Source organism: Atheta coriaria, unplaced genomic scaffold, assembly GCF_025399875.1.
Source record: "Atheta coriaria isolate IRGN ID8LTWV9N9 unplaced genomic scaffold, Caltech_Dcor_3.1 hic_scaffold_5_pilon, whole genome shotgun sequence".
In the NCBI taxonomy this organism is placed as follows: domain Eukaryota; kingdom Metazoa; phylum Arthropoda; class Insecta; order Coleoptera; family Staphylinidae; genus Dalotia; species Dalotia coriaria.
The window spans coordinates 7613954-7628255 of record NW_027045447.1 but is presented as its reverse complement, the minus strand read 5'-3'; the positions used below and the strand labels follow the sequence as shown (position 1 = coordinate 7628255).

The 14302-nt window shown below is 32.4% G+C and overlaps 2 protein-coding genes and 1 non-coding gene across 3 annotated transcripts; 2 read left to right on the top strand and 1 right to left on the bottom strand.

Annotated features, from left to right (window-relative positions):
* Nucleotides 1-727: 727 nt before the first annotated feature.
* LOC135791855 (cytoplasmic 60S subunit biogenesis factor ZNF622) lies at nt 728-2235 on the top strand. Its single transcript, XM_065302412.1, has 2 exons — nt 728-1882; nt 1951-2235. The coding sequence occupies exons 1-2, from the start codon at nt 864-866 to the stop codon at nt 2060-2062; spliced, it is 1131 nt and encodes a 376-aa protein (XP_065158484.1). The 5' UTR covers nt 728-863; the 3' UTR covers nt 2063-2235.
* Nucleotides 2059-13918, bottom strand: LOC135791854 (ATP-binding cassette sub-family G member 1-like). The gene is made up of 9 exons (XM_065302411.1): nt 13479-13918; nt 7426-7543; nt 4848-5037; nt 4445-4590; nt 3649-3887; nt 3322-3584; nt 3096-3264; nt 2778-3034; nt 2059-2723 (listed from the first exon to the last, which is right to left on the bottom strand). The coding sequence occupies exons 1-9, from the start codon at nt 13645-13647 to the stop codon at nt 2313-2315; spliced, it is 1962 nt and encodes a 653-aa protein (XP_065158483.1). The 5' UTR covers nt 13648-13918; the 3' UTR covers nt 2059-2312.
* LOC135793058 (U6atac minor spliceosomal RNA) lies at nt 7981-8070 on the top strand. Its single transcript, XR_010548520.1, has one exon. It is a non-coding gene; the product is annotated as a U6atac minor spliceosomal RNA (small nuclear RNA).
* Nucleotides 13919-14302: the final 384 nt, after the last annotated feature.

Sequence of the window (14302 nt, the reverse complement as noted above, 5' to 3'; positions counted from 1 at the left end):
AACACAACACAGTACTAATAGTAATAATCATCGCAAATAACAAACGAGCAATAAAAAATAAAAGCACACGATCGTGATAATCAGTTCTTTGATTCCGCGTGCGATCATGATCTACAGAATTATGATTGTAATGTTTTCAATAATGGTAATACAAATGATTATTATCATCGCAAGTATTTTATACGTACGTAAATCATTTAAAAGATAACTTGTTGAACGAATGGCGCAATTAATCATAAACAGGATCTATTAATAAATAATCTCATAATGATTTGTTTTATATTAAATTTATTGATCAATATATTTTTAGGTGTGTTACGGAATTAATTGAATTCACACGCTCGTAAATTACATTTTTAATGTGAATCTATCTCATCCAAGTATAAAGTAAAAATTCTATAGAGTTTAAGGTGGATTTTTGGGTGGGTCATAAAATAAAGGAGGCGCGTTGAGATTAAACTGGACGAATGGTTTACGTTTGTTGTTTTGTGTCTTGCTTTACTTGAAAGTTGAAAAAATTATGGCCCGGAAGGTGCTGCTCCCTCACTGGCAAAATTTTAAACTAAAATAGTTGAATGTTGTAGATATGTATGTGGATTGGTTAATGAAGGAGAGGTGAAGAGATAAAACTCGACGAATTGTTTACGTTTCTTGATTTGTTTTTTGTTTAAATTGAAACTTAAAAAATGATGGCCCGTAAGGTGCTGCTCCCTCACCGGCAAAATTTGCAACTAAAATTGCTGAAGGTCGCAGATATGCGCTGTAGGTTAAGTCACATTTCGAAAACAAAACGTGTTCCATCACTCATGTAATAGTCGTAATTACTGGAATACGCGTAAATTACTGAAGAAAATCGTGTTAAAATGACCGAAAAACCTCTCTCAGACTTTACGTGCATCTGCTGTCGCGTGGCATTCAAAGATGGTGAAATACAACGACTTCATTACAAGACGGACTGGCACCGCTACAATTTGAAGAGAAAAGTTGCTGATTTACCTCCTGTGACTTCCGAAGAGTTCCAACGACGTGTACTCACCCAGAAAGCTAGTGATGCCGAGCAGAATCAAGATAAGTCTAGATATTGTAAGTTCTGTAGGAAGTCTTTTACCAATGAAAAAGCATATGACAACCACTTGAACTCTAAGAAACATAAAGATAATGAAGAGTTTTATGTGGAAAGCATACCAACTACACCAATAATTAATGATGCGCCTAAAAAGATTCCTGCTCCTGTTGGTGTAGATGTAGAAGATGCAATGTCCTGTGAGTCAGAAGAAGTTGATTCTGATGAGTGGGAATTGGATGATGCTGAGGTAGACATTACAAACTGTTTATTCTGCCAGCATCACAGTAGAAATCTAGTGAAAAATCTGCAGCACATGTCTGAAGCACATACATTCTTTGTGCCTGATATTGAATTCTGTGTGGATGTGAAAGGATTGATTGAGTATTTGGCACAGAAGGTTGAACAGGGTTTCATGTGTTTGTGGTGCAATGAGAAAGGAAAGACTTATCATACTGCAGAGGCAGCTAGGCAACACATGCTTGATAAAGGACACTGCAAAATGTTGCATGATGGTATTGCACTGGCAGAATATGCTGATTTCTATGATTATTCTGCTTCATATCCTGATGCTAATGAAGATGGAGTGAATGCTGATGCTGAGGTGGAAGTACCTGAGCTAGAAGGCAATGAATATCAACTTGTGCTGCCTTCTGGGGCTGTGATTGGGCACAGAAGTCTAATGAGATATTATAAGCAGAGTATTGATCCAAATAGAGCTGTTGTAGTGGTTGATAAGGGTCACAAGAAGCTGCATAAAGTTTTGGCTACATACAGGGCTTTGGGATGGTCACCAGCACAGCAGGAAGCTTCAGCAAGGTATAAAATAATTAATTTCTTAATTATCTTGTGTAAAATATAAAAATTGTATTATTTTTTATTCTCAGGAGAGCCAGGGATATTCACTACATGAAGAGAATGCATTCAAAGATGACTATGCATCTGGGTGTCAAAGCAAACAAATTCCAGCCACATTTCCGCCAACAAGTCAACTATTAGATGATACTGTGTTTATATTCTTTTTTTATTACAATCATTAAGTAGATAAAAAAGTGAATTTATAAAAAATAGTATACATATGAAGTAATTTTGGTGAATTCAATTTGGTAAAATACCACCATCGACCACAGGGCCGTTTAAATCTGTACATGGTAATAAATATAACACACAAATGGGCGTTATATATAAAATAAGAAATAAGTAACATAGATCCTACATACTGATCAACAATAAACAAACGCGTCGCAGGTCATTCGCTCAACTGATTGAGGACGGTCTTGATAACGAATTTCAATGTTCTGAATGCTTTGCTAGGCCGGAGACGTTGCTGCAGCAGGTAGAAACACACACAGCGGAAGAAAATAAACATTCCGACAAGCGCAGCGACGTCGATCCAATACTTGTTGGTTGGTACGTTGATAAACACTGAGAAGTTGTCTAGATTACGGAATAAACACAGTTCTTCGGTTTCGGGACATCGTAATAATTCGCGGTTTTGACTCATCGACGCCATTAGACCTTCGAGCGCGTATCGGAGATAACTAAAGTGCATTATTATTTCCATAAAGAAGGGTACTTGTGCTCCCACGCCGTAACCCATGCCGTAGACGGCGAGGAGCATCATAGGAACCGCTATCACTGGTCCCACAAACATAGAATTCTAAAAAATGTATATTGATTGATTTAAAATTAAAAATTTAAGTGTTTATCTTACAACAATATTCATATGTGATGATATCACTAGTCCGATCGATTCGGACACTAAAGCTGTAAGCATGCACACGCAGTAAAACTGCGCCATTCGATCCAGTTCCATCGGTTGGTCTATGAGAGCGAACGCAATCGGAATGAATATGACTCCCATGATCAGTGTCATTGGAATTGTTGATATGGTCAACGCGATAAAATACGGCGTGATCTGATACCATTTGTTGAACGTCTCACGTTTCACCATTTGGATCTCAGTTGGAACTGCAAATAACAGCAGAAATAAATTTCCGGTTTTAAACTAGAATAAAACACAAATACTCACATGAATATAACACGGGCATCATTGGAATGTAAAGGTACATGATAATAACCATGTAATAGAAACCAAAAATGAAAATTGTCTTAGAGCCATCTTTACCCATTCCAAGGAACAAATTTCCCATGGTTAATGCAATGAAAACAGTCACAACAAAACGCAATATTATAAAACCCTAAAATAAAAATTAACTGTAATTCATTGTTTTAAAATTAAGAGAAATATGTATTACGTTATCTCGATACATCTGCATCCACATTCGTTTCAACAAGATACAAAACTGTGAAAATGACGACGAGCGTTCCAATGGCGTCGTTGTACCTTTATAAGGATTATCCTCTGATAAATCATCACATTCTTTATTCTGTACAATACCGTTGGAGATGTTATCATTAAGAATATTACGCTTGTAATAAGCAATACTGCGGCCATTGTCGGACTCTTTTGTTAAACTTGAGAGATGATCACCGTAATCACCACTGCAGACTTCAATTACTAAAATGTTCAAGCATTAGTGTAATTATTGTGTAAAAATTGTACATTCACTATAAAAACATACTAAAATCAGCTGGATTAAAATGTTTTGGACATTGCAGACCCACATTGATGAGGTATTGCACAACATCGGGGCCATATCCTTGATAAGCGCAGTAGCCATCAGCGAGGACGTACACATTATCGAAAGTGGCGAATAGTTTCGCGCTGGGCGTATGAATGGAACAGATTATTGTACGTCCGCCTTCCGCTAGTGTTTTCAATAGTTGCACGCAATGATGACTGGACGTATCATCTAGACCACTAGAAATAGAAAAACAAATCCATTGTAAATGTTTTGATGTACGTTGCATACACTTCCTTTGTTTGGATTATTATTTTGTCGTTAAAAGTGAATTTAGTTTCATAGAATTTCTAAATCAATCAGTAGAATCAAAAATTTGTTTTTGTTTTAAAGTAGAATGTAAGTTTTGTAATTGTTTTGGTATAGTAACAAAAGTACTTTTGGGACATCGTTAATGTTGCTTGTATTTAATTTTAAAGAACAATGCAGAAATTAGCATAGTCCATTTGCATCGTCAACAATTATTACAACACAGCAACGCTTTTGTTTAAATTTAACATTTTTGGAGTCGAAATTTCCTCAACAACGTGAATATTACTAGTATGAGTTGTACTAGTTCTTTATATATTATTTACATACTAATATTTAATTATACAGGAACAAAAAAGGTATTAACATTCAAGTTCAAATGTTTTTCGCCTTGAAGACAGTGTTTCATTCGGCTAAACATTAAAATTTCAACTCGGTTTAGGTTTTAGTTAGTTTTTGCCTGTAACGCAACATATTTTACACTTACGTTGTTGGCTCGTCTAAAAATAACACTGGTGGATTGTTGATGAGTTCCAGCGCAATAGAGAGACGTTTCTTTTCGCCGCCGGAAAGTCGTTCCGTTCGCGTGCTCAAGGTTTTTGTCAAACTCAACAGCTCGACAATTTCATTGATCTGAAAGTATTAACATAATAAAACGTTCCGTTTATAGTTGATGCAATAAAACACGGAAATATACGCATAACAACACGATCGTAAACGCTTAGATATTTTATAGGTACTGCTTTTACTTTATAATTAGCAACATTTTTTATGCAAAAATCTTATTATCAGAGATGAGTAAACCTAATGAAATGTTTATATCATAAAATAATCATGTTTTGTACGAGTAAATAAGCTTAATTTTACTCTACCGCTTAAAAAATACTTACAACAGCCCGTTTTTGTTCCGAAGTTGTATGACTTCCAAGTTTTAAATCCGCTGCAAGAAACATGAGCTCCTTAACAGTTAGCAGCGGTTGTAAAACATCTTCTTGCATTATATACCGTGACATTTTACGAAAATTACGAATATTCCTCTGTTCACCATTGATTAACACCGTGCCGGTGGTGCCAGACATTCTGAAACAAACAATTACGTTAATATCATCGATAAATTACTACAAATTAATAGCCACGCCATTTCAGCGTACATAAAAATTGATTACGCCCAATTAAAATGAGAATTTGAATTTATGTGTGTTTGTGCCTAATTTGTACGACATTTGGCATTATTTATGTTTCATTATGCAATTTTTTTATTTGCTTAATCTGCCAAAGTGTTCCAAAAGCGTTCAAACTACAAGAAAGCAATAAATTTCTTTTGAAATTTAAACTACAGGTTATATTTGTACAAAATTCAATTAGTTTTTAATACTGACGAAATTTATTTCTCAACTTTTAAATTTATTATATTTATTCAATCATCTGTTAGACTTTGGACTTATTAATAATTTTATGGTCGAAAGTTGTGCACATTTGCAAGTTTTTTCTAGTGCAGCAATTTGTAGTGTTTTATTTTAAGTTTTAATTTCTTTAAACGTCTATAACTCGTTACGATTGAGAAGTGATTGACGTGTGTGGCATGAAATGCTCGCGGGATAAAAAATAAAAGCAATATAAATAGTTAAAAACAGGTTGTTGGTGCTGTAAATATCAATTTTGAAAAGATTTGTGAACGGAACAAGTTCTAGTTACTCCGATAATTATTATTACAGTGCGGTGTGTGTGTGCGCAATCGATCGACTTTTACTCATGCAGTTCTAATCTGTCAACGTCCGAACCGCATTGTGTCGCAAAACTTAAATATAAGGAAAAATCGTATGACACGCTTGCAGCAATAATCTTGACGCAATGGAATCTGTCCTAATCGCAGAATGTGCAAATTGTGTGAAATAATAGAATAATTGAAATTGCATGTGATTGGTTTTTTGTCGCGCTCTATCATTACTAGCCATGTGCGCATTTAGTATGAGTACTGAAATTATCTTCACGCATGTGTAATTAAATTGATTATTTATACTTAGTTTACTTTAATGTGCAATAAACGTCATACACATGTTGTAAAACCAACAAAAAGCGAAATTTTAGTCCTCTGGCAATCAATTTTTAACGCAAGGAAATGAAATATATTTAAAATTATCGTGAACTTATGAAATTCAATCTGTAATTATTCAACGCCGAAATAAATGGAACTTTCGAACGATTTTCGTTCATGTAGCCGAATCTAAGCGTAAACGCACTCTGATTCTTTCAGTGAGTGCGGAGTTAATGTTAGAAACTTTTTCGGTGACGCACGAAACAAATTGCCGGATAGCTAAACTATGAAGCAAGTTGCTTTTTATTATTACCATCAGGTAATATTAAAGCAACGTGCATGCAATATTCCTCTCGTTGAAACGTTTTTGGTAAGTGGCCTTTTTTAAACTCAAATTTCGTTTTCACTTTAGTTTTACGAGGCTTTTTTTTGCGTCTAATGTGCTGAAGTCATGTGATGTGGAGATTGCCGAAATGTTTAAAGAATAAATCTTAATTAAAAATGATATAATATCCTGGCGAATGTGTCGAAATATTGATGAACGCAATTTTATTTATCTCGTGTTAGATTTCTTAATTTTTTAATTCGTTAAATTTCAGGTTCGTAATTTTATAGCCGCTTGTGAAACGCCCACTGTTTTCAATTAAAGCTTTTTATCAGATTAATGTGATTGATAGTATATATTAATTATAAAATACTGACTTTTAGGCCTTTGAGCACATCGCCGATATAAAAAAATAGAAAGTGTAATAAATATAAAGTAATAACGCAAAAATGATAATTTATTGTTGATAGTTAAAAACGTCACTATTTTATTTGATTTTATCACATTTATTAACATTTATTTCAACACTGCAAGTTTTTTTTGTAAAATAATTGATTTTCAGTGTAAATATGGCTTCCATTTGATAATTTGGTTGCATACATTTATATAAATCTTTTTCTAAATGATAAAGATAACTATCAAGGGTTTCTTGACGTCAGAAACCCACGAAAACCTATAAGAGCAGGTCATTCGCACGATTTGTGCCAAAAATAAACCGCAATCTCATTGGGAGCTCAAGACGGCTTAAGACGCATGCAAATTGTTGCGAAATGCTTCTTGGAAGCGAAAAATTACGACCACTGGCCCGTTTAGGACTAAGTGACCCAACGAATTTTACGAATGTTGCAACACGCGTGAAGGCGGTTTGCTGTATGCGGAGAGAATTTCAAATTAATTGTGATACAACTTCCAAGTTACAACTCACGTGGCATTGAAATATTGATTTAATGAAATTGCTTTTAATGAAATTATGTCACGCGTAAATGTGCAGGTGTTATCAGGAGTAATTATAGTATATGTTTAAATTATTTAACGATTGGCATTGAAATTCAGTTGAGAGATCATTAAGTAATTATTAAAATTTCTTTTTGATTTTGTTGCAACTTACTTATAAGCAGCTAAAATGTTTAATAAGGTGCTCTTGCCAGCACCTGAAGGACCCATGATGGCCACCAAATGACCAGCTTTGAATTGTCCGCTGATGTTGTGGAGGATTTGTTTGGTACCTGCGACAAACAAAAATAAAGCGTGAATAAATAAAGTTACCTTGAACTATGCATCATCTAACTACTCGTATTTTAGTGATTTTAAATTAAAAGTGTCGATGTAACCGAGAATTGCAGAATTGTTTCGTTGTGTAATTATTCATGACGACAATGACATTACAATTGAATTGCCGCTGAGTAAAAAAAGTTGTAAAGTTGAGTAGTAAGTTGACATGAAATTAGGAATCCGTTTTACAACTATAAAAATTTAACATTTGATTATTTGTATTTTTGAATCTACACTTCCGTAATAAATATATTTATATTCACATATTTTTAATATAAATATATTTAGGTAGTTAATAATGCTAAAATAAATTAATATAAAAATAGAACTTCTCTGCCATGCATTCTCAACTGAGTTAGGTATAAAATGCTTGACAGCGCAACGCGCAATTGTGTTGTATGAAAGGAGAGACGGTTAGCACTCCCCTAGACAAGGATGGAATAACACATATACGGTTAAGGCACCTTAACCACAATTTTTTTCAAGGATCACTTTTGTTCTAACTTCCCTAATTAATTAATTAATTCCAGTTTTATAACAACAATATTTGTTTATTTTTAAGTTTTATATTCGTATCAATATTGGAATTCAAAGTATTAGCTTTTAGCACATATCTAGATGTTATTTCTTTTTTAATGCCGCGTTTTGCTATAAAATCAAGCTATAAAAACCTGATCTCCAGTCAACCGACAATGTCAATGTTGAATTAGCATGAACGTAAAATATTTATGATATAACAGACACTGTTAGAGCTAGAAGATTGGATAAATATAGATCAATGTCCTTTTTAAGAAAATTCTTCTGTTTTTACGTATTGGAGTTGAAAAGTTACTTTTAAAGGTTATAAATGTCATTTTTGACAAAAACTAACCTCAAAATTCACACATGTCAATTATTAGGCAATAAAAATACAATTTTTGCTCAACGTGTCAAAAAACGAGTTTTCACATAAAATATAACATTTATTTCTATTTGCGTAAATATTTAATTACCATCTAAGTGAAATTTTTCATTTCTGTTTCTAGTTGTTCTCATAATTAACCCAACACTAAATAGAAGTAATAATGTAATATGATGTGATGTTAGAAATTTGATTAATTAACTACTACTTCAGATACCGTGCGAAATAAAACTAGTAATTAATCAAAAATAGAAAATTTAATTTTGGAAATGATTGATACATGCACACACACTTAACTGTTGTAATAATATAATTAATTACATAATGTTTTAGTAATTTTGTTCAAAGTTTTTGTTCGCATTAGAACCGACTTTTTATTTTAATACTGCGTGATGTATAATTATTAATCAATTTCATTGGATATTAACTTGAAACTCGAGGCTTAATTCGATCACAAGTCTAAAGTCAATGTCAATGCTTACATCAAAACACTTTTAACTTGTTTCAAACAAAACTAATTAGAAGAATGTCTGGCTAAACTCTTAGTCAATCAAGCAATAAAATATAAAAAAGATTTTTATATAATTGTTACTGCAAATCTGCATAATGACATAATATGAAAGATTTAAGTTTCGATTTGTTTAGAATCGTGAATAACATATGTTGTATTGCCCCCGATTTTATTTATTTTAAAATTTTATACTATGAAGTTCATCAATCAAGGTTGATCACGCAGTGAATATAAACAAATAAAAAATTATGAATATTTTTGTTCACTTTCTATGGAAATGAATATTTTTAGCATATTTTTAAATTGAAAATCAATTTTTTGTTAAACATTAGCAAAAAATCATGAGTTAATGATTTTTTAATTGAATTGTTGTTAAAATGTCATGACAAAGCATAAAATATAAACTATGGCTAATTTAAAACTTGCCACGTTAAAACGTTTAACATAGATTTAATAAAAACAAACAAATTTTCGATTGTTAATCACGTTTTACATAAAACTAAGGTCAGATATTTAACAAACAGGTTTTTATTGAATAAAATAATCATAAGAATCTCCCAACAATTTCTAAAACATTTTATTCGTCCTTAATGTTTAATTTCACAAACAATTGCAATAAAATATCTTCTACACAATTTTTTACAGCTTTGTTTGTTTTTGTTTAATTGCACTTGTTGCATTACACACAAAAAAAAATAGAAATTTAATAAGAATAACGACGATTATATGAAACAAATTTAATGTAATTTACGTGCGCATACAAATTTTAAGACGTAAAAAATTAGAAACCGTTCGAAACGTAAAGTAAAGTACACAGTCATTGCACCAAGCGTAAGTTATGAGTATGACAAGTTCACGTTTACATTCTATAATTCTATACAATATACAATATACACGATGGAAGATTATATTTATGAGGTGCTTAATTCCGCTTATTAGGTGTATGTTGCATACTCTAATTCTCTTTTGACGCCATAGCGTGCGATGTACGAAGAATAAAAGAGTTTCTACAAAATCCGCATGTCATGCACACACACACAGCACACATATGTATGAATATAGCGGCGATCTATAAAGATTGCAATTAAGTCTGTTAGACTTTTAACTTGTGCAATGATTTCACAAAAAATACGTGTTTTCACTTACGCAATGGCGCTAATGTCCAATATGTGAAGTGTGTAATTCAATACCTTTCATTCATTTCATTCATTTCGTTCCGATTGTATCTGCAAGTTTGCGTCGAGTGAAGAAGCACTTGAAACATGATCCACGTCTTATTCAATAATGTAATATTGTAACATTGAGTATGAGCATAAAGTACTCGTACAATTATTGCTGTACAAATCAAAAGGATTTATTAGAGAGTATTAGTATTGCAGATGTTAATTTTGATTGAAATTAAGTTGCGAAAATATTTTGTAATCGATGCAATCTGCAGACTTAATTTATATGATTTTATAGTTAGTGAAATATTTTGTTTTTCTTGAGCAATAGAAAATTATTTCTGAGGCCAGAAATAAAAAGAAACTTTCTTAGATTTTTATTGTGTGTATCTGTAATTCTGATCAGAGATTACAGATGGTATGATTTGATACTTTTTAAAGTCATTTTTGACATGTTGTGAATGTAAAGTTATTAGATTATTAGATTAAAAAGTTGATTATTTTAAGTTGCACGAGTGAAAAAGTAAAAAAAAAGTTCAGTCAATTTTTAACTATTAACTATTTTAAATATTTATTATCCATAAGATGTTAAAATTTATGTGTCTTTTTTATTTGTCTGACATAAATTAAACTACAAAGTAAATGCAATCAATAAAAATACATGATTGCCTTTTAAAGCCAAAAAATTAAATGTCATTTATTACTAAACCTCGCATACAAATTTTTTTCGGCGTTTAAATATATTTTTAATTACTAATACATAACTTTTAAATTATCTATAAATTTCGACGCGTATAACCTAATAATACGCGTATAGAACATAACCATATATGTTTTTTGGGTTGCCTAGGCAATTACATTAATAATTATTATTTATTGATTGGCACTGCATAATACCCGACAAAAAATCAATGCAATTAGTTGAAAGTCAGTGAAAGCTGAGTTGTTTCACCAGTGAGGGCTGCTCGCGTAATTAAATAGACATCCGTTTAGATTTATAACCTATTCATCTTTCCATCTGTTTGCGCTGCAGTAAAACAACGCTATTTGCCTCCGTATGCAAAATGGCGAAAACCAAACGCATCTATGAATTATAAATCACTGCATATTACTTACCTACTTTCTGTTTACCTAATAAGTACATAAAACATTTTTCTACAAACCGTGTTTAAACAATGACATCATAATTTAGTTATTGGCGTATTAGACTAATTGTAATTACAAGCTGGAGTTGTCTGTGAGCAAGCTAGCAATTGCATTAAACAGCAAATAGTTGGGTAGTTATAGCTGGAGTGTGTGTCATGTGTGTCGCCGAGAAAAAGCAGAAACTTGGAAAACCACAATGTGCACACACGTGAATGTCGCTTTGTCGATAATTGTAAGTTAAAAACTTACATAAACTCAGACGCAGACAATAAATAAATGCAGTGAATGGTTTTTGCAGTACCTAGGTACGCAGTGAAATTTAAAAACAGCGCAAATAGCGCAAATAATCTATTTTGAATTGTAAAACTCACATCAACATAAGAATAAATTCTAAGTACTTTAAACATTAAACATTAGAGCCTTATATAAAACAAGCGCAAATCTTGCTTTATTTTTTGTTACAGTTTTTAAATTTACTTCATATTTCAACTTTCTAGTTTTTCTATTCTAAACAGTTAAATTTTGAAATTTCGTGCACTGGTTTTGAATATGTTTTAAATTTCATGCCTAATTTTACAAGAAATAAAGTCTACTCTGACAATGTCCTTTCACATTCAGTACACCAAATATGTTGGACAAGAAATAAGTGAAATTGCAACTTAGCGCAGAGTCACGATCTGATTGAAGTTTATTCGATCAAATTGCAAATATTTCATAACGTTCTTTTTTCACCATTTTGCAATCTATGCTGCAACCGAATAGAAAATTCAGTGTGTAACATTCAATTAAAATTAACTAGAACACTTCTTTGATAGTATAATTTAATTGAAATAATTAATTAAACCTTGAAGCGAAGGTAGTGTCAAGGTGGAAATTATTTTCATCGAATTTTCTAATGCGCAGTAAAAAGTAAATATTGAGCATTTTTTCAAGAGTTTTGTTTCCATCAGACTTGTTTTTCCGCGTGCAAAATAAACTCTCAAAAATGTTAAGTGTATGTAAATTAAATTTAAACTATCGGCATACATTTCGCAATATTTCAGAAGCATCATTACTCGTGGCAAAGTTGACATATTAAATTGTATCAATTAAACACGGTGTAATTTATCACAATTCGTTGAAACTAGAAGCGAAATAATAAAATCTAATTTATTACATCGAAAAAAATTATTAGATTATTTATTATTGCTTGTTTAATGCGCTACTAGTATGCAAAAAACATTACTTTATTGAATTTTGCAATTGACTGACTTTCTTTTAATCACGTCTTGCTGTGGGCCTCAATAAAAATTTACTTGTGGGCTTGTGGTGCCAAACTGGTGGTCACGATAATAAATTGATCGATAAATCTCAACTGTCACGTTCTATTTAAACCAACGCCGAACATAACCTAACCTGACGCGCAAATGGCGCACAAATGACCTAATGAACGAAGACATTTACTGCATTTACTTAGTTCACAAGTACAAACATTCTAATTACGCGCAATTCTAACGATTTTATAAGAAATTATTACATTTACCGAAGGTAAACTATTAATTTATTTAATTTTATAATTACTGTCATTATTGCGGAGAAATTTTATTCGCAGCTCGTAAAAACATAAAAAGAAATCAATATAGAATTGTTATTAGCGTTGAAAGACATTAATCTACTCTTTAAACTGAACTATAATCAAAATCAAGTTATAATAATGTTTAATTTTATTTCCTTTTAAGGTTTAGTTCTGACGCAACCAACTATACACCTCGTCGTCATAGAAACGAATTATCTCTTTAAAAAAATAAATAATTTTGCGCTAGGATAAAAATGAATCATGACAACTTCCAAAGGTGTGTTTAAAATGCAAATATGTTTAATTATCTGATGAATTATTGAATAGTTCGACACATCGTCTGATTCATCATCGTCAATAAATTATATTAATTATAATCAAAGTTGTGCAATTCCTATGCGTTGAAAAACCACTTGATAACTTCAATATCTGGTGCATAAAAGTTCATTAACTTTCGCAGTGAATAACTTAAGTCACGCACGTCAACGCCATGCACTTTATGAAGATATGCACTTATAACTTGAGACAAATATTAATTATAGTATTTAACAGTAACAGCTAAAGCAATAGCTAACATGTAGGTAGGAATTATCATACAATAAACAAGTCTGACCTTTTTTGCCCAGCGGTACGGAGTAGCACAAGTCATGAAACTCGATGTCCACCGGCGTGCATTGCGCCAAATAAGTCAACTTAAGTTTTTCCGTGCTGCTGTGATTGCTAAATCCGTTCATGCAATCGGGCACCATTAGTGACTCTTTTAAACATTGATCTGTCTCCATGTTAAAAACTTTTCGGACTTTTCGTAACTCGTAACTCTTACAAAAGTTTTTGTTTTGTTTTAAAAAGTTTTTTTGGTAATTTGTTTATGTTTTTATTCTTGGTGGTTGTATTGAGATCTAATCGAAAGTAGTATACATAATTCGCGACATTGGTGGTGCGCGACTTGGTCGAGTTCACGATGCCGACTGAATTGGACTGAACACTGAACAAAACGTAAACTGCGGCGGAATGGAGTTCGTCGCCGGCTGAAATTGCCGCCGTCAGAGTTTAGACACACTGCGGCGTGGTGTTTACACGCGACCGCGAGCTCCTCCTCTCTTTCTCTCTCTTTCTCCGCGAGTTTAACTCTATTTTTTTCTAAGTTATTCCAAGTTGATTCATCGCTTTGAAACGCATCACAGCTGACTGTACCCTGTTTAAATTGTGTAGTAGCACAGGCCTTGAATGCGATCAGCTTTGATTATCAATTCAAAGTTAAAATATAGAACTATAACTGGTTCATTTACATTTGAATTTTATCAACGGAGAATTTCAGTGTTTTAGTAAATTCGGGAACTTAGATATGTATTTCAGCAAGGGGTCAAAGGCCCGGAGTGACCCTTGAAGTTCAAGCCATGTTCTGTATGGTGTTTCTAGAATAATCGGAAAATAGCT

What these genes read in the sequence shown, in the direction of transcription:
- LOC135791855 (XM_065302412.1), top strand. Translation starts at nt 864, where the DNA reads ATGACCGAAAAACCTCTCTCAGACTTTACGTGCATCTGCTGTCGCGTG. An exon ending in CAGCAGGAAGCTTCAGCAAG is followed by an intron (nt 1,883 to 1,950) that starts GTATAAAATAAT and finishes TTTTATTCTCAG; the next exon opens with GAGAGCCAGGGATATTCACT.
- LOC135791854 (XM_065302411.1), bottom strand. Translation starts at nt 13,647, where the DNA reads ATGGAGACAGATCAATGTTTAAAAGAGTCACTAATGGTGCCCGATTGC. An exon ending in AACATTTTAGCTGCTTATAA is followed by an intron (nt 5,038 to 7,425) that starts GTAAGTTGCAAC and finishes TGTTTGTTTCAG; the next exon opens with AATGTCTGGCACCACCGGCA. An exon ending in TTTTTAGACGAGCCAACAAC is followed by an intron (nt 3,888 to 4,444) that starts GTAAGTGTAAAA and finishes TTCTATTTCTAG; the next exon opens with TGGTCTAGATGATACGTCCA.